This window comes from Macrobrachium rosenbergii, chromosome 29, assembly GCF_040412425.1.
Source record: "Macrobrachium rosenbergii isolate ZJJX-2024 chromosome 29, ASM4041242v1, whole genome shotgun sequence".
Lineage (NCBI taxonomy): Eukaryota > Metazoa > Arthropoda > Malacostraca > Decapoda > Palaemonidae > Macrobrachium > Macrobrachium rosenbergii.
Window position 1 is genome coordinate 4523647 of NC_089769.1, and position 20913 is coordinate 4544559.

Genomic DNA, 20913 nt, shown 5'->3' on the forward strand with positions numbered 1-20913 from the left:
TCTTCTCCTGCTTCTGATTTCCAAACGTGTCTCCTCTCCTGTCCACTTTCCCATCTTTTAAAGTATTTGTATGGTGTCTTTCTGAGCCTGTCTTTTGGGTGTAATATAAAATCTCCTGATAATCTTTATTAATGCCTTAAAAATATATCACAACTCAATTCTTCTTTAAAGAAAGTAGCTAGAAACTAAGTTTTAACAGTTCTTTTCATATAACATTTTAAAATACCAAAATTTGTTTCTTACCCAACATACCTTCCTTAGGCATAGCATTTTTAATAGCCTCTAAATAGCTATCAAAAGGGACAAAGGAATGCGCAGGTGGCTTCAGTTTATTACATCTAACCAGTTCAAATAAGTCATCGAGCATTTGTTGTCTTTTGGGGTGATCATAATGCTCCTTATTCCACCGAGTCATCCAAAAACCTCCCAAAGTAATGTCGGTAAAGATGAGGGACCCAACAGGCACAGTGACAGGCTGGAATGAAAATTACAAGTGCTTATAAGTATACCTTCATTTCTACGGGTAAAATTAAAAGTACACTATATATATATATATATATATATATATATGGATATAAGGACAAAGAGGAAGTTGTATGAGAAGTTAAATCATGAAGAATGTAATTCAAGAAAGCAAGATCAATAAAAAATAATTCAAGAAAGTATGATAGGTTTTGAATGGCAAAGCAAATGGATGATGCAATTCACAATCATTCAGTTGTTTATGAAGTTGAATCATAAATTATGTAATTCAATAAAAAATTGTGAGGTTTTAAGAAAGTATGATGTTTTGAATGGTTCAGAATTTGCGGCTTCATCTATTCGAATTTTTCTGTGATGGTTAATATTTCATGTTCATTCTCATCATTCAGTTGATTTACAAAGTACTGTCTCATCATTCAGTTGAAATAAAGATTAGTATTAATTTTTCATACATTGTTTAATCATTCCATTAAATTTCAAAATTCTAAAATTTTTTTACAATTGTGAGGTTTTATATACAGATTAAATAATAATAATAATAATATTTTCAAATGCTGTATTAATTATAAGATTTATTTAAGATTAAATAATAATAATAATATAATTTTCAAATACTGTGTTAATAATAAGATTTATTTAATAAGATTAAATAGTATTATTATTATCACCAGTGCTGAATGTTGATTAAAGATGATGGTGATGATGATGAATCTGCTGTGCAGTCTGATGAATAAAGATGAAGATATGACTGCACAGCAAAGTAGAGGAGTTACATCTCTGGGGGTGCCTCTTCCCCTTCTCCAGGGGCTTGGGGAAGCACTTCTTCAAGAGCTTGGGGAGGCTTTGGAGGGTCCTTCATTGTCTGTTTGATAAACATGATGGTAGGCTGTTGCTGTCGCTGCTTCATGCTGACGAGGGCGTGATTATAGGGCACCATTGCCGCATCAAGGGCATTTGAACACTTTATGGAGCATTCCATATAAGGATCCCATGCCCAAATCGCCCCTCCTTCAGTTGGGACAGACGTTCCAAAGACAGGCCCTCATCCTCCTCCTCATCTCCTAAACCTGGTGTGACTTGTTCCTTGTTGGCAGACTTTGTCAGATCTTCCAATTCCTGGTGTGTCAGAAGGTCAGAGTGAGCATCAGTGAAGGTGCTGACTTCATCCTCGGTGATGTCATCAAAGCCTTCACCAAGAATCCTTGCCAATTGGACTGCCTTATAGATGGCCGAATGTTGAATTTCTTCAGGAGAGAAGCCCTTATAATCGTCCACACACTCCTGCCACAACTTCTTCCAGCAGGCGTTCAGGGTCTCCTTCATGCCCTTCAACGATCGGAAGATGACAGGCATGTGGCATTCGTGAATTTACACCAACACTCCTTTAGCGTAAATTCACTGTCAGTGTCCATTGCCTGGACAAGGTGGTTGAGGGACTTCCAGGTGTAGAGTGCCTTGAAAGCATGGATCATGCACTGGTCCATAGACTGGAGAGAGGTGGTGTTGGCAGGGAGGAACTTGAGCTGGACTCCCCTGTAATAAAGATCCACAGGGTGGCCACCAGCATTATCCATCATTAGCAACACCTTGAACTCCAAGTCATTTAGGTATTGCCTAACTTCAGGGATGAAGCTCTGAATGAACCAGTGATCCATAAGGACTTCGGTGATCCAGCCTTGGGGTTGTGCAGCCTTGTAAATGAGGCCTGGTTTCATCATGAAGCCAGCAGCATTGCCATACATGGTAAGGGCAACCTTATCCTTCTGGGCCTTGAAGCCCAGAGGCTCTGGCTTCGTCCTTCATGAGGTGTATCAGGGAAGGCATCTTCTTCCAGAACAAGCCTGTCTCATCCATACTGAACACCTTGTTCTGGATGGTAGCCCTTGTCCCTGATGACTTTCTTAAAGGTCTCGGATATTTCGTGGCTGCTTCCATGCCTGCTGAATGCTGCTTCCCCATGCAGAGAAACACTTGATTTGGAACTGCCTCTGAAACCTGTGGTACCATCCCTTGCTTGCCTGAAAAGCCCTGAGGAGCTGACAATGGTCCTGTCTGTGGCTGTTCCTCTTCTTCTACTACTACTACTTCCGTGGGGATCGTTGAAGCCTAAGATGCCTACTTCCCTTGTGTCATCACCTTCCTCTATGTCGACACCTTTCCTAACAGCTGAAAACTGTTGGTACAGTTGTTGTGTCTTCTCTTGGATGATATTGCTGTCGAGGGGATGTTGTTCTTTCAGGCAGTCCTTTATCCAATATGCCAATGCAGATTCCATTTTAACAATAGTTTTATCAGACACTGTTGAAACTGTTTTTGCACTTACGGCCTTTCTTATCTCCGTCTCTTTCTTCTTGATATAGCGTACAGTGCTTTCATTCATGTCAAAATGGCGGGCTACTGATGCGTAACTGTTGCCTTCTTTTAATTTATTGAGAAGTTTTATCTTCTTCTTGAGTGTTATGAATTTCTTCTGGCTGTTTGCCAGAAGCCTTAGAAGGAGCAGGGCATCTAGGAGGCATCTTAGGGCACAATTAAAAGAGATACACAAAGATTAAAAACAACACAAAGTACAGATACTTAGCGACAAGGTTATACGACATAGGCCTATGCAGTGAACTGGCAGAGATGTGGGCTCCCACATCCCATCCTACGTAAGCATCCCAAGATGCAACTTCTTTCGCTACAATCTCTGCAAATCGCTTGGCTTGGGTAGAACATTTTTTAAGAAGAAAATACGTTATTGAAATTTTACTGTTTACATTAATATATTACAGTACATGTACTGTAATATTTGAAAATTAGTAAATTTTTTTATCATCAAAAATGTATTTAGTCACAAAAATATATGAAAATAGAACGGCTGATGGTTCCGCACCCAGACGTAGTCCTATTATTCTACAAACGACCTACATATTCTAGATATGCTCTGCTATCATTCTAAAACACTTTAATATTTCAGAATCATCCTACAACACAGCAAAATATCTATAAAATGTACAGTATGCGCAGAATATCAATGTTATGCGCACTACCTTGTATGTACGTAAGTGGGCGGAACCTGTCACCTACACAAAAACAGTAGAAGTGCTAACGCGAATTTTAAAAGAAAAGTTGCCGCGCGAGTTAGAAATGTTAGCAACGTAATTACTTGATAAGTATATATGAAACTTAATTCTATTATGAAAATGTCATTTTTAATAAATACAAAATCCTTAAAATGTTCACAAAATGAAGGGAAAAAAGGAAAGACCTTGTAAAAGTCGAAATACCAAAAAAAATTAATACTATAACCTTCATAAAACCAAATACAGTAAGGGCAGTTAGAGAAATCCAATCGCACAACAATGTGAAGAGGTGTAATTAAAACCAAATTCATAATAAGAGAGTTAGAATGAACTGGAGCATGAAGTCTCTCATACTAGTTTACTAAAGAAAATCACCATAAAAAGTAATTGGAAACACTTGGTAATAAGCAACACCTAACCCCAATGAGAAAATGGCTAGGGGTGGCGGACGGCAATGGCACTGGACTTGTTCTCTTAAAGAAGTATTCCATCGTCGGTTCCATAGTGTGTTTTTTGTTCTTCATAAATGACTCGGCAACATGCAACAGTGTCTTAATGTGCTCTCTCAACTTTAGCAAACCATTCCATGTTCCCATCCATTTTACTTAAAAGTTTCAGTCCATGCTCAAATAAGGCAAAAACCTCTGCCAGTGCTTTTGTCGTAAACTTTCGCTCTGGCTCTTCTTCAATTTCTTCTTCATCTTCTGCTCTTTTTCTTTCTTCTGCAAGTGCCATTAGCTCTACATCTTGCACATCTAAAAGTTCTTGGATATCTTCCTCATCAATTTCTAAATCTAAACTTCTCCCAAGTGCCAAGATCTTTTTATTAATTCCCACAAATTCCTCACCCTTATCGAAACCTTTAAATGAGTTCACATACATTTGTAGCAGATTTTTCCAAACCCCATTCATATATTCTTTCTTTACCTCCTTCCATGCCTTTCCATGTTCATAGTGGAGTTCAGAACATGGAATTCCTTTTAGAAAGTTCTGAGATCTTTCTCCTCATTATCCGTAGCCTGAACAGCCTGAGCAAACATGTTCTGAAGATAATAGGCCTTGAACGCAGCCACAGCGCCCTGATCCATGGGTTGTATGAGAGAAGTTGTGTTTGGTGGCAGAAACACAACTTTTACGTTTGTCGAAACTTCGACGAGAGATTGTACTTTTCCGCAAGTTGTAATATAGTTTTATATATTCTCTTTAAATTTACGTAAAGTGGAAATGCGAATTATATAGAAGAAGGATATTATGTTTCGTTGTGTTCGTACTTAGTAATGAAGGGCGTTGTTTTAACTGTGTAATATTGCTTAACTACTGGTATTGGTTGTTTTGTCCGGTAGTCAGTCGAAGGTTTGGTGTCGGTCAAAGATGGCCGTGAAGTTAGTCTCTTCATAACTTTGATACAGAGTGGTTCGAGCTAGTGGGGATTCAAGAATGCAGACATAATTAGCGGTGTCTACAAATCCACGTAAGTATTCCTATTCATCTTAAAGTACATTTAGGGAAACTTCCTTTAGGAGATATGCATATCTAATGCAAGGATAATTTCTTGAGGTGTGCTTTGGATGAGGGTCGTGAAATAGAGATTGTGCTCACGCCAATCTAACTACTGTATTTCAAGCTAGGAACACTGAATGCGCCAATAGTAAGTTCATATTGTTAATTTAGTTAATATACACGACGCAATGTATAGATATAATCATAATTTGAATTAGTACAAGAACAAAGTAACCTGGGTGTCGTAGCATAAGACTTAGGCTATGATTTGGGTCAGTACGTTTCAGATCGTTTAGGCTACACAATAACAATTGACGATTTGAAATGCTATACTTATTCTGAATGAGTCGGAATAATGTTCTTGTTAATATCTCTGTTCTGAGGGTGGCCAGGAGCATTGTCTAGAATCAGCAGGATTTTGAAGAGGGTGTTGTTTTCCTACAATAATCTTTCACTTCTGGAATAAAGCAATGCACAAACTAATCTTCAAACAGCATAGACTAAACAGTTTCCGTTCCTCTTCGACTGTTCATCCATTTCCCAAAGGCTCTACATTCATGATAATGCACCTTAACCAAAATCAGTGTTGACTTCTTATTTGTTTTAACAGGAACCGAGGTAGAAGTAAACTAAAGAGCACTGGTTACCAGATTCAGCTTTGGCAAAAGAAAGCTAAAAACAGAACAATGTGAATTATGCTTGGCTTCGAGTGAAGAAGGTAAAGGGTTTCTGCATGACGTCACCAAGTAACCTCTGCAATGGTGGTGGTGACAGCACAGATGGGGAAAGGAAGGTCTCTTGCATGATGTCATCACATAACCGTGAATACATCCGAGAGGCGAATACTGAAAAGGAGAGAGCTGAGCTATCACCAGGCTAGCGCACTCTAGGTAAGTCAGCGATGGAAAAGGTACAGCCGCTATACGAAAAGGAATAATTGATACAAGGTGACAAATACGTGACGATAGAGAAGAAAACTGAGTAAGAGGGGGGAGGGTTATCGTCTGCTTGGGGACGATACCAGGGGAGGGGGCAAAAGAAAACGGGAGAACTGACACACAGTTTAGAAGTACTGAGGCACATGTAAAACGTCTGAATTCCTAGCTCTACCGTCCGCCTACATCACAATACTCTCCAAAAGGGATGGAATGGGAGCCAGCCAGTGTTGCCCACTTACAGGAAAAACCACTGTGTTTAGATTTCAAGTTGTCCAGTTGGCAACACTGGGGCCAACGAATGTGACAGACGAACTCTGAACTCGACTGGAGATGTTTGGTGCCGAACCCGAACCATCAAAATAATAAAGCGGTAGAGACAGAGAGAGGTGTCGAAGGGCAGAGAGCCTGGGTCCAGAGACATGCCTTGGTTCCCTGTCAGAGGAGACAACCAACTGACGCAGGGCAGTCCTGAGGGTGGGCTACAGACAGATGCCAAGATTCCAACACCTCTCTTGCAGGGAAAACCAAAAAAACTCGAAAAATTGGTGTGGCTTGGCCTAATATTTTCAATTGAAATCCTAATTGATAAAAGAATATGTCAATTATTATTTTTCTCCTGAGCCACATAGGAAGCAAAAGAAGGGAGCAGAAAGAGAGGTAGAGAGAGGAATTAACCTAGGCTTATAAGCAGGTTAATGGAGAAGCAACACCAGAAGACAAAAGAAAAAGAGCGAGTAGGCTTCTGGTGTGCCCTAACTAATTGACTACATAAATTATTGGCTTCTAACATCATCTGAAACTACACAAAATTCACATCCTTTCATCAGATTACTCAAAACCTACATAAGAAAAACCACACTAATGCCAGAGTAGCTAGCCTAACATAGGCAATGTGGTTATCTTGCAAAATCTAACATTTGGTTTTCACAAAGTCTTTCCTGTACAGCCTAATGTTTTCATCTCTGCTTGCTGTAAACGACAAAGTAAAAACAGAAACAAGGACAATACCGTACAGGAGAAAATAGCCAGAAACATGAAGAAATATGACAAGAACATAAACATTCCAACACCATCTGGTGGAAAACAGATGACTACACTTAGCCAAGTGTATTTTGATTTTTTTAAAATGCTGATCGCACCAAAAGGCGCGAAGATAAAGCTAACTTTCACAGTAGGCAAGATTCAATCCAAATAATAATCTTTTAAAATACCATAGGGTAATAGGTGTATTTTTACTTGTTTAGATGCTAGTTACAATTTATAATTACTGTTATCCAAAAACGTCTTTGGTGTTTTAAGAATACTTCCTGATAAAATAAAAAAAAAAGGATGATCTTACTTGTCTTGACATTCCACCATATGTCACCATAACCCCCTTCGATGCCAATTGCCTTAAAACTTCAGTGCCACTTCGTCCACTTACACAATTAAGGGCAAGGCTTGGCTTGGGTAAAGCACTAACTTCTTCACTTTTCCTGTAATATTTCAAGTACATGAAATGCTTTAAAATATTAAACTACCATTCCATAAGAAATTTCTAAAATGTATGAGTAATTTTTGTTTCATAATATACAAGTAATAAAATCCTATATTATTGCTGCTAAATGGAGTTATGAGGTAAGTCTCCTGTCAAAGACAAACCTTCTGATTTGAAAAACTGCATCTGTGGCTTGGTACCTAAACTGAGCAAAAACTCAAATCTGATGAAAAAAGGTATATTTACCATTTTTCTCAATACATATACTAATTTTTATGCCAGCATCTGTGAAAAAGTCACACTCTAAGGACATACCTTAGCCAAGAAAATTTAAAGCACAAGATACTTATAATGTTACCCAAATATTGTAAATTCAAGGCAGGTTTCTGGTCAAGATTATATACAGATTTCAAAATTTATAACATGAAAAATAATTCATGGTTTACATTCAACTTTTGATAAATCTAAAAAAAAAAAATTACATTTCTAAGCTGCTATTACCATAACACAGTTCCATTTAATAAAAGGTCACAATCCTAGATTCCAATATGGCTGGTCACCTTACATAAACTTGAATTTGGGTAAAACAGTGAATAGCATATAATCAGTATACTGTACGCATAATAAAAGACGCATAATAAAAGATAAAAATGATGAAGTTTCAAAATGTATGTGATGATGAAGTGAATGAAATATGTACTATTGGGATGCAATGTGTTAGGCCCTGAGCCTTCTGACAGTGAGTTGTCAACACGAGTCTTCTGACAAGTTGTCGTACGGTTCATCTGCTTTGGATGAGCTTGGAATATTTCTTATGCTTTCTAATTCATTAAATGCTGTTAGAAGGGTTGTGAAACTTTAACGACTGTACGGCTGACTTTTATGCTACTCCTAAAAGCAGACTGCACCCCATAATTTTGTTCTTATGATTTTGTGCAATCTGAAACACTTAAGAGTTTCTGTTTGGTCCACAATGCTTTTTTTTTTCTTCAGTTTTCTCACCTAAAGCAGGGACTTTATGTGGTCTCTTTAGGAGAACAATCATCAAAAACTTGCTTACAGATGAGGGGGAAAATGAGTACAGTTACCACCCTACTTACCAAAGAGTTTCATTCCAGCCATTCATAACCCGAATCGTTTGTAAGTTGGTTTTTAATATGTAGTGCATTATTTTTGTTGATGTTTACATTCCCAAGTTAACTCAGGAGTCATAGATTATACCATTTTCAGAGCATTATTAAATCATGCAGTACTATAAAGAATTACTTGGATGCTAGAAAGGTTAAAAGAAGAAAATAAAATTTAGATTCAAGCAACATTCAAAATTTAGTATTTTTTCCATACTTTGAAAGATATGAACTTGGGGAAAATTTCAGAGGAGCACTACTGTTCTTGCTCCTTTTCACAGGGTATTGTCATCTTCAGTGCATGTGTGAATTGGGTGGGCTATATACAGTGATAAGGTTAGGATAAGGTCTGGAGTAGATTAGCAAGGGTTGGGGGTTGGACAAGGTCATTATCTAATTCTTCATCATATTTGTCACTCAAATGACTGTATTTTATCTGATAAGTGAAATATTCCATACTTTATACAGAACTGTTCTAGTCAGGTGAATATCAAGATTGAACTTTATAAGAAATTTATCATCCAGTTATGCAGTCTACAAAACATGGCAATCAATCTAAATGAGTGATGCCAAATGCACAAACCTTTCACACATTAATGGAAAAAATGGGTGAACCTCAAGAAAGAGTCATCACTTGACAGTAAATTATACATCAATATTCTTAGATTCAATGAAAGAAAACCTATGACAGCTTGCACAAAATGAACATACCTTAATTCTCCTTCTGTTACCACCACTGTAGCACCAATATCCTTCAACCTCTGCTTCAGTTCACTTATTTCAGGCCTGTCCCTAACAACGTTGATGGTTCTTAAGCCTAGAGCAGCTGCTATCTGTGCTAGTAAATATTGATTGTTTTTAAATTCAATATTCAAATTAGAATATCAGCTCTATAATGAAATACATGATACTTTCTTAAATGCTTCATCAAACTAACAGTTTTAAAATAATTCTTTACCTAAAGGCAACATAGTGCAGCTTTTGGGAAAATTTCACAAAGCCTATGTCCACAACGGGGGAAAAAATCTACAATGTTGAAAATAGTCACAGTATCATTTTGTAATTTAGAAAAGATAAACCATTCTTCAATATTAATCTCAACTTTAGGGTTGTAAGTGACAAGATGCACTGAGTACCTTGTTGGTTGTCTACAGGGATTACTCTGTTGTCATAATGTAGGTTTCAGGTGAATGATACACTGGATAGCTGTCTCCATCCTATTCCAAAATAATTATAGTATGTACTTGTCCATGAAAGTTCATAAAAATAAAAGGATGACTGCAACACTGCAAATCATAGCAACTCTGGACTTGTTCTGAACTTCCAATTTACCTACTGTAGTTTGATTTCTGATAGTGGTCACTTGTTAATGGAGCCCACATAATAACCAACATGTTGAGGATGAATATGGGTGAAGTAAAATGAAAATCTAAAGTTAATAAAATATGTGAACAAGACAAGAGGCTAGGAAAAATGTCTCTAATCACCTAAGACATCTAGTGTAACTGGCAAGACATCCCAATTAAGCTAATACTGTATGTACAGGAGTTAAAAAATTTGCCAATAGTTTAACACTGCATAAAACAAAAAGTTTTTGGAGCCTGAACTTATCTTAATCATTCCTAAATAATCCCAAAGAATGAAAACTATGACAGCAAGACCAATGACTAGTTTTATATGATACATTCCCTTACATTTCAACAAGAACATGACGTACAATATTTGCTATTGTAATCTTCAGTCCCTTAAAAAGTTCTTCACTTCTGAAAGCTTTATTCCTCTTTACAGCAACCCTTCCACATCCAGATACAATGCTCTCTGTCTGCTACTTTTCATCCATAACCTCTGGTCTCTTCTCACCCAGCTGCCCAACTTCTTCCACTTTTACCTTGCTCCAATTTTCAGTTATCATTTAAGAACATATCCTTTGTGTGACTGCGATGAGTCTCGAGTAGATGCAACTCAGTGGTCTTAGCTGACCTACTTTATAATTAAAAACCCATTACCATGTTATCTGATAAAAAAATCAATATCCTTGAAAATAACCATGGAAATGCAAATGACTTGAAATGCATAAAATATCACTCAAATCAGTCAACTATAGTTTGCTCTGACTACAAGAAACACAGAAGATTCTTTAATTAATATTTTGAATATAATAAATGTAAGCAAAATAAAACAATTACAGGGTATATTTGACTCATATTACAGAGTATGAGAGATTCCAACCCTGTAACTCTTTTATGGGAACTGCCACTGGGTTTTTTTTTACCTGGATAACTGCTTGTCCCACTGCTGAGTTTGCACCGTTTTGAATAACAACATCTCCAGTGCCCAGAGGTACGAAGTCCTTCAACATTCGATAAGCTGTGCCAGGATTCACAGCAATTGTAGCTGCCATGGCCAAATCTACATCAGAAGGGATCTGAAAATAAAGTAGAATCAAATTTTAGGTAAGATTTAAAAACTACATTACTTACTAGTAACCTGCTGGCAAATTCAAGTTTTACTGGTTTAAATGAATTACATAAACACTTTCATGGAAAACTTAAACTTCTACAGCAGGGGTAGGAAGTTATCTTGACCAAGGGGACCATTCCGCGAACAGTACTGCGGCATGCAGTACATATATCAATGGCTTAGCACTGCATATATAAATGTAATATTTATGAAAAAAAAAAAAAACCTTACCATCATTAGTACTGAATATCAGATAGGTAATGCTGAAAGGTATTTGGCAATTATGGGCACTATACTGTACAGTATGTTTGTACATTGCTGGTTTGTCACTTTTATTTTGAAGATCTCAGTAAATATAGATCCAGTATCAATATTCGTGATACTGATTACTTAAGCAGTATCAACCATACTAATAATACTGATCGACAAGATCACTGTTTTTATACAATTTTCTTTACTCTTTCCCGAGATGGTGGTGGTAAGTCACTTTCAATGTCAAAAAATACAGCTTCGCTTGATATTAAGAAATAAAATTTTGTAATGCATTCTCTTATCTTAATTCCAAATAATGTTTAATTTTTTCTCAGTCTACATTTAACCACTTTTTTAAAATAGAAAAATATATATGAATTCAACCCCACAATACTCATACCTTGGTTAACAGACGTCTCACTTAATGGACATTCTGTCCAAGAAAAAATCCTCGCCATTAACGGACATTTGCCGATTTTAAGGATGGACAAGACAAACATGTCTGGCTAGAACATGAATGGGATTAAGCGTGTCACTTATGTGCAGTTCCCAGCTGAAACAAAGGGAAGGGTTCAGTCTACATGAAGGTCTCACTCTGTGCACATCTTTGCTAAAATGCCTGCGTGTTTTTTGTTATTAAATATAGTGCAAAGTAACTGAACTGTATATCAATCATCATGGCCCCTAAGAAGGCTAGAGATGCCAGCAAGGCAGAGCCTGTTGTGGAGGATATTGTCTCTGGACAAGTCCATGGGCTGGGATGATATGGAGTTAGTGGAGGAGCAAAAGCAGATCTAAACACAGAAGAACTGCAGGATTTTCAGAGGGGCAGCAACAGTTAATGGCTGAGGAATTTCTCCAGAGGAGGAGAGGGAAAATGTCCATAGTTCATTAATAAAAGAAATGTTTCTACACCGGAGGGAATTATATAGTTTCCTTGAAAAATATCACCTTGACAAAGCTGTAACAAACAATTTTATAAACTTGCTGAATGACAATGCTATTTCTCACTTAGGGACATTTTAAAATTCAGGCAAAAACAAACAACATTGCACACGTTTTTAGTGAGAAAGAAACACAGTGAATCTCAAGAGGAAATCAGTAGAAAAAGACAGAAAAGAGAAACACCCCAGATACACGGGTGTCTGCCATCTTTTTGGAAGGGGACTCCCTTTCCAAACAATAACATCTCTCTTCTTGTCTCACCACCTACACCATCAACTCTCCTAATTACAAATAAAATGAGATCAAATTAATATTTCATCTCTGTACTTATTTACTTTTGTATAATTTCAGCATACTAGGCTTGTGAAATTCAAATTAAAAGGCTTTTATATATTGTATTTTTGGATGTCTGGAACAGATTAATCCAATTCCCATTATTTCTTATTGGAGAAATTCACTTGTTTAAAGGATGATCTGTTAAAGGAGAGCCTTCTGGAATGGACTAAGTGCTTTAACTGAGGTATGATTGTACTTTGAGAAAGAATAAGTAAATTGTTTATCTGTGAGGAGTTTAAATGAAGAAAAAATGACCAAAAACTATATTCATTAGCAATGATGGAGCCATTCATTCATGTATAAAAGCAAGAACTTCAACATCATTTGAAGCTATTTAGTTTTATTAAAATTCCGTATTACTTCACCGACACACTCGTCTCTTTCCATTTTCCAGGGCAACTACATGAGGCCATTTACTCATCTTGAGTTCTATAATTAAACAAAATTGTTAAAAAATACAAGCAGATAACACATATATATTTGTGAACAAATATAATAAATACATGCATGCAAAACTGTAACTACATACAAATTACAAAAGAAAAACTTCACATCATTTTGGTATTGTGAAATGGAGCCCCATATTTAGTTCCAATCTTCTCAATTTAACTCAGTCTGTGATGAATACCCATTTTCTTTATTTCCCCATTTTCTATATTTCGTATGTATTTTTAAAATTATGCAGTATTATAAGGAATTATCTTTGATATTAAAAAGGTAAAAAGAAGACAATAAAATTTAGATTTCAGCAACATTTCAAAATTTAGTATTCTTTTTACATTTCTAACATCCACAGTAAACCCTCACAACACTGCAAGATTTTAAAACACTAAATATAGAAAATGGGAAATTTAGAAAATGGGTATTCATCATAGACTGAGTTAAATCGAGAAGATCGAAATAAGTAGGAATACTTTTAGAGTAGGAACAAATATTCTCGTGATTATAAGAACACATGGAAGTTAATCACAAAAATACTAGGGATATTCACGGAAGAGGTTCTCCTTCCTTATATTCTTTGCAAAAACTCTTACAAGCAGAATAGGTGTCCAGAGCAAAATCTGAATGAAAACATCAACAAAAAATTATGCATTACATATTAAAAAACAGCTTGCCAAAAAATCAAGATATTAAAGGCCATTCAGAACGTTAACTCGTTCACAGCAATAAAGAAGTTGGGTAAACTATACAAAAGCACAAACCTTTTAGCACAAATGATACAATTAGAGTGAAAAGTTGAAAATACAAATTATTAAGTCTCAAGAGATGAAAAGGATTCAAATAGCAACTGGGTAAAGTTACAACACAATTGCACTGCTCAACAAGTGCATGTTTTTGTCAAATATTAGTTTGCATTTCCAAATAAACTCTTCATTGGCATATCATTAAAAAAAATAATAAGTTTTTGAAACTACAAAATGGCATACCTTAATGAGATCTGTATACTGTGCTAAGGCATGAGTTCTCCACGTTCCCCAAGCATTGAGTCGAGGGATGACTCTGCAACCTGGTTTTATATCTCCTCCAACTTCACTGCCAACTTCAATAACTTCTCCCACCCCTTCATTACCAGGTATACTTGGAAGAGTGGGTTTTATTGCATACACACCTTGAATAGTATTTATGTCAGCAGGATTTACTGTCGCTGCTAGCATTCGTACCAGAACCTGTAATGAAGAAGTATCCTTTATCTAACAAAAGTGCAAGAGTAAATAAAAATCATTAAAGTTATTATACGGCATCAATCTTACTTGGGAAGAATAATAATTCTGCACAGAAAGCAAAATAAAAATTCAGACTATGGTATATCTGGTATACAGTATTTATTTACAGCTTATTCAGGCAGAGTACAAGACATCACACATCACAATATAACAGAAAATATACTGTACTGCTCTTGAAAATTCCATATTTCTGTCTCATAAACACATGTTTTGATAACAGAGGTGATGATCAGTGATTCTTCACTAACAAAAGCAAACACTAGTATATCTACCTCCCTTTAGCAACTCACTGGTAAGCTCAAGTTATAGGTCAACGTATTTACACCTAACACTGGCATGACAATGAAGAAAAACAACACTGGTCACCAGTTAAGACAGTAAGAGTTAAACAGGGAGAGACATCAAGCTAATGGACTCACACTGCTTGGGTGGACCAACAGCAAGATAATACATGTGAATACCTGACAATGTTACACAAGTCACTCATAAACCAGATTCCAGCAAGCATATTTCCATTCTCCTCTGCCACAATAATAGTTGCTTTTCTCTGCTCTTCTGCTCCATACAACAATACACCAGAGATTAGATCTTGTTTAACAGATTTCCCAAAGATAGTTTCTACTGAGGTGTCAGCTTTAAAAGGTCTCCATGAGCCTGTGTATTTACTTATTCACTTAAAGGAAAAAAGCAGTTACTTCAAAAAGGTTCTTTACTCCTAAACTTCAGTCACATCAAGACTTCTTGAGTGCTTCCTTTTAAAAAAGAGTACAGTATAATGTTATAATGTATAGAATTTTTGATTATCCAAAAATTTCCACTCTCAATGGACCCTAAACTACACAAAGACAACATCCTGGTAAAACCTCTCCCTTCCAGTGCAGCATCTTTTATGTAAAAAATAGCTAAACAACTAGTGAGTCTCCCTTCTCCATCTTTTAGTAATTTTTTTGGTGCATATAAGGATAATTTAGAATTTTGTATATCGAACTGGAATCATATGCTGAATCATTTCCTGCCTGTTCTAGAAAAGACCTGGAAACTAGCTGAACTAATTTAGAAATGACTGTACACTTGATAGTGGTTTATACAAACATATATGGCAGTAGCACGAACAGCCAATTAATCCTGCTCTATGAAATCTGTATATGAAAACTAATAATAAACCCCTTCATGCCTACAGGGATGGTTTGGAAGAGGTATATAGATGACATACTGACATTTTGGAATCTGATCTGTTGGATTTTAATACCTTCTTAAAGTGGAATGGGAAAAGGCTGGTAGAATTCCTTTTCTGGATGAACTAATAGGGATATCAGAAATTATAAATTCACAATACATGTGTATACAGGGAACCCACTTTCTTGATATCCTATATTCAATTTTCTAATTACCTTGATACTTCAGTAAATGCTGGACTAGAAAGAGCAACTTGCTATTATGGGAAAAGTTCAAAATGGGATTATAACTTTCCAGTTATTTCAAGATTTAATGACACATTAACAATGGGAGATGTTCAACAGCCAATTCACAAAAATACTTTGGAAACATCTGGATCATGTAGGAACTGGTGTCTTAAGTTAGGCTATGATGCATCCTATATTTCACTTTATGATTTATGGTCTACTATGTCAGGCTGGAAGGGTCCAGGGCAGCAAAGCCCCTGTCACATATCACCCGACACCCTAAATTACATTAAGGATGGTTAGGTTAGGATGCATCCCTGTTTTTCAATTGCTTTTGTATACCCAAAGCAAATAACTGGTTAAAATTTGACACTTTAATTCCTCTCCAACACACAACTCTATGTTAGAAATAGTAGAATGACAGTTTTTTTGGCATTATTTCCATAGGGTATACGAAAAAGACAATGCCATAGGGTATATGAAAAAGAAGTACAGTACATATCATAAATTATGTAGTTACCAGTAAAAATGTGAAGACTTCAGGCATAATCTAATTTCACTGTTATGCTTGTAAGAACCCAGTGTTCTAAGTTCTGTTTAGATATATTCCAGTATTCAACTTTTATGATTTTTGGTATCCTAGGTCCAATTAGATGGGGATGGGGATCTTGCTACTCCAGTCAGGTAGGACCCAGTGGCCTACACCAGATAAGTTAGGATGCATCCCTGTACTTTACTTTATGACCTGACAGTACTCCAGGTCAGGTTAGGTGGGGACTCTTTGTTGCCCAGGTCAAGTAGGACAAAGTGGCCTACATCAGGTTAGGTACAGTAAGATTAGGAAGCATCCCTGTATTTTAATCTAGGACTTACAATGCTTTGGGTTATGTTAGGTTAGTTTGAGAAGCCAATGGGAAAAGCCATGTTCAGGTAGAACCCAGTGCCCTAAGTTAGGTTAGATTAGAGAAATAAAGTTTGGACATATTTGGCTGTGTCACACCTGTGCAGTGTTGTTGATAGCGACTAGTTGCAGCCCAGATATGAGCCTTGTATTTTTCTGACTGCTTATCTTGAGAAACATGCAATTTTGTCTTAAATCATTCATGTTTTAACCCACCCTAAAAACTATTATCAGAATTTGGACTTGAAAACATAATTTTCCAATTTTAATGTGGCCTTCCATCATTCTCAACATTTGTTCATTAGCAAATTAGTACTTTTAGAGATAGTGGACCCCACCCTTATATACTACTATTTAGGAGGATCACAGAGGGAAGCAGTTTTCTGGGTGGGAGGAAAGACAAAAGAGTGAATACAAGGATTTTAATCCCACTAATAGTTCTCATTTAGATTATTGTAAGTTTATGGAATGCTGTCAAATAAATATCATGTAATAAGCTTAGGCCCTCATGTCCTAGGTCAGGTTAGGTTAGATGTGGTTGTTTAGATCACAATCTCATTATTATTCATTTGCAGTGCCCTAGGTTGTGTTAGAAGGGGGTCTAGCCTAGGTAATGACCCAGCACTCTACGCTAGGTGGGCCAATGGGGCTGGTACTGGTGGTCCATTAGCAAAGCAACAGGAGCACAAAGCAACCTTCCTCTTCCTCTTCTCGCTAGCTTTGGAAAAAGAAGGGGGAGGAGGAGAAAGCACTTGATTACAGAGACAAAAATGAAGACAACAATGATGACTTCCTTCTCCTCTCCTTAAATTAGCTGAGAGTGCCTTCAGCAACAGTGTGCAGAGAACGTCACTCAGAGATAATGTATACAGCAGTACCTGGGAACTCAATCCCAATACTGTATGAGGGGTTACCAAGCAGGAGCAGTCCTACAGCTAACAGACACCATGGCCGGTAAGCCATCCCGGGCACGGTCGGAGCAGATACCGGTACGTCATCCTGGGCATGGTCGGAGCAGATACTGGCAAGCCGCTCAACCTAAGAGTGACTATTAGGTTCAAAAGACACTCGGCTCTCCCAAGAGGCCTAGAACTCTCTAAGGCTCTCAGCCTTCACAACACTTGAAGAAAGTCATTGGGTTAGATTGTTTATTACACTCATATCATGGTGTGAAATACAAAATTAAAATAGGATCAACCTCTAAAAAGAGAGAAACCAAACATAGGCTACAGCCTGTCCTTCCCTGGACTGCATCTAACCCAGCAGTTTCCCCTTCAATGGTGCTTAAGTGATTGAGGGGTTTGTATATATATATATATATATATATATATATATATATATATATATATATATATATATATATATATATATATATATATATATATATATACATAACAAACAACAATCACACAAAAAAAACAGAAGAAAGCAAACGGCAATTGGGCAGAGAAGCACAGAGACGTCTTCACACAACTGCAGCCGAAAGCAAAGTGGAATGCAGACCGACGAGTGGGCGGGGCTTCCCCCTGATGTCGGTAGTTAACGATCTTGTCTGAAAGTTAATTGGCTGTTCCAGCTTGTGTCTGCAAGCTAAATCCTTTGTAAAGATTGAAGATTTATATTTGTGCAGGAACAAACCTCATATAAGGCTAGGCTAGAGGAAAATTATATTTCACACTTGTGGGGTGAGTGAATGATGGTGTAACACTTTTTTGGAAGAAAAAACTCAGAATTGAATGAAACCAACCCCTTTTTTTTATGAAGCTGGGAATTTAAATGGTAGAACTAAGCAATAGCTCTGCATGGGGTATTACTTTGGAAACTGATTTTTCCTATAGTATTTTGGTTGCTTAACAAGAATTTACCGTTATTTTTTGTAGGTCGACTGTAATTAACCCGTAGCGTACACAGAAACTTGATAAGTGGGGGCGGCACTTTTCCATACCACCCAGTCTCTCTCCCCCCAAATTGATGAAGACCCAGCCCCACCTAAGAAAGTTGTACCACCAGACCACAGATTTAAATACTGTTTTATTTTTTAGATATTATTACAAATGAAACAACAATACAACATTAATTTTGCAATAAAAAAATACCAAAATTAATAATGAATGATTCAAAGATCAAAATGGTATATGAATTCGTTCTTTCGAAATTTTATAAATCCTGTAGTGCCTTTGATTAAACTTGGATTTTTGTGAAAGACAAACTATTTAACTACAATATAAAGTCAAGTTGCCTCTTGACCTTTCTAGAACATACATCGGTAAAAGAAGAAATAATTTCCTGATGATTTTCTGATACGGCATTGTGAATATATAATTTGGCAAGACCATTCAGTCGATCTTGTCCCGCTGTTGCTCTTTTGTAAACTCTTTACGAGATTGAGGGTAGAAAAGCTCCTCTCGGCAGATGCAGAAGAAAAGCTCCTCCTAGAATGCTATCGCATGCAGATGCAGAAGAAACCTTCACTGGGGTTGTACTGCCCGCCTAAAGTAACATGGCCTGCTAGGTTAGGTTAGGTTAGGGTATGTTAGGGTTTCCTTAGCCAATCCCTTCTTAAACATAGGCTCCCTAATGACTTGTGCATGCGCGGAACCATTCCATAACAACAACGTGGCAGACTGGTCTTTCTCCCAATGTTTTCTCCCCACCCAAAACCCTACGTGTTATAGATATGGGCTTTTGGCCAAAAAGTGGGAGTTTCCTTCACTGAAATGGAAATTGACAGTAAAAGGTTTGAAATGTGTAAGAGGAGGAAAACCTCGCAGTTGCACTATGAACCAATTGTTAGGAGAAGGTGGAAAGTAAGATGGAAGAAAGAGAATATGAAAGAGGTAGGGTAAAAGAAGTGAAAAGGGTCGCAGCTAGGGGCTGAAGGCACGCCGACAACAACCACCACCACCACTTTCATCAGCAACACTAAAAGCATAGGAAAAATCAAGGTAGAACTAAGTAGTAGCTCCGGTCCTGGTCGTTTTGGCAGTGAAAAACCAATGTTTATGGTATTTACCGTTATGTAATATTTAATTGTTATTTCATGTTTTACGCCCCCAAGGGCTGGTACTAAACACGGCGCCCATTTTGGAGCTAATGCGTAGAAATGGCAGTGAAAAACCAATTTCAAAAAAACAATTTCCTTAGGTAACAGTCCGTGCAGAGCTGTTACTTAGATTTACCATTAAAATACTACAATGATGTCTTTTGTTTATGTTTATGATAATTATTGTATTTTGCTTAAGTTTTTAATTAAGCTCACCCCCATAGGGATGGTATTAAATACGGAGCCTATTTTACATGTAAACTGGTAGTTACCAACCCAGAGGGGAGCGGTAGTAGTCTTCAGTTTTACACCGGCAACCTGGTCCCAGATCCAAAAAACCAACCAAACGAATTTAACACATAGGCTAGGCTAGTAGCTTACCTGTTTCCCCTCCGGTTTTGGAATGGCCTCTTGTTTTCGCTTCACGACTTTTTCTGGGTCACCGTATTCACCGTAAACTAGGGAAGTACATAGTCCACTAAGAGGTCTCTTGGCAAATAGTACACCATTAATAAGGCCCGAAGGCCTTGCTCCTCTAAACGCCGGCAACAGCAGCATTTTACTCTACGCTGCTTACTGTAAATAATTGTTATTATCAGCTGAAAAGCTTGCCCGATTAACAAATAAGCTTAAAATGGGTGTAAAATGAATAAATGAAGAGTAATCAACAGCTTAATACCGTTGATTTACACAAAAAGACTTCGTAGATCGAGGGGTCGAGGAGTCGTCTCGAAAACGTAAACAATACCTGCTGAGCTACCGTCAACCTACACAGGTAAACGTGACCTCAAGATAGGTCTTAAACTGGCATCTTTCCGGGAATTGGTGGCTCGTTTATAAGCCGCCCTTATGCCAGCAAAAGCCCATACCCTTAAGCGGGTCTTGAGTGTCGTGAGATGTGGAAGGGAGTAGCAGAGTGGTTGTGGACCTCCGGACTCTGGCTAACCAACAAGAGGCGTCTTTCAGCGAGTGGTGTTATTCTAATCTAGAATTATGTTTGTCTGTGTCAGTGAATGTGGAAAAATTATCGGTGTATATGTTTTAATAATTTACTCATGATCTATGAGAGTCTGTCTGTCTAAATATTATATATATATATATATATATATATATATATATATATATATATATATATATATATATATATATATATATATATATATATATGACATGCTAGTGTGCTTGTGGAACGACTATTTTCAGGCACTACTACTAATCCCCAAATTGTATTTTTGAAGGAATGAATATAAATTGCTGCA

General features: G+C 37.0%; 1 protein-coding gene across 1 annotated transcript; it reads right to left on the reverse strand.

The window, feature by feature from the left end:
* Positions 1-113: 113 nt before the first annotated feature.
* LOC136854511 (enoyl-[acyl-carrier-protein] reductase, mitochondrial-like) lies at positions 114-20407 on the reverse strand. Its single transcript, XM_067130848.1, has 6 exons — positions 20036-20407; positions 14011-14250; positions 10863-11015; positions 9302-9423; positions 7326-7461; positions 114-475 (listed from the first exon to the last, which is right to left on the reverse strand). Exons 1-6 carry the CDS (start codon positions 20210-20212, stop codon positions 218-220), a joined length of 1086 nt encoding a protein of 361 aa, XP_066986949.1. The 5' UTR covers positions 20213-20407; the 3' UTR covers positions 114-217.
* Between the last annotated feature and the right edge of the window lie 506 nt (positions 20408-20913).

Excerpts from the sequence above, each read along its gene's own strand:
- LOC136854511 (XM_067130848.1), bottom strand. The coding sequence starts at position 20,212 with ATGCTGCTGTTGCCGGCGTTTAGAGGAGCAAGGCCTTCGGGCCTTATT. Across the intron at positions 9,424-10,862 it reads TGGGACAAGCAGTTATCCAG|ATAGCAGCTGCTCTAGGCTT; the intron begins GTAAAAAAAAAC and ends TTACTAGCACAG. Across the intron at positions 476-7,325 it reads ATGGTGGAATGTCAAGACAA|CCTGTCACTGTGCCTGTTGG; the intron begins GTAAGATCATCC and ends TTTTCATTCCAG.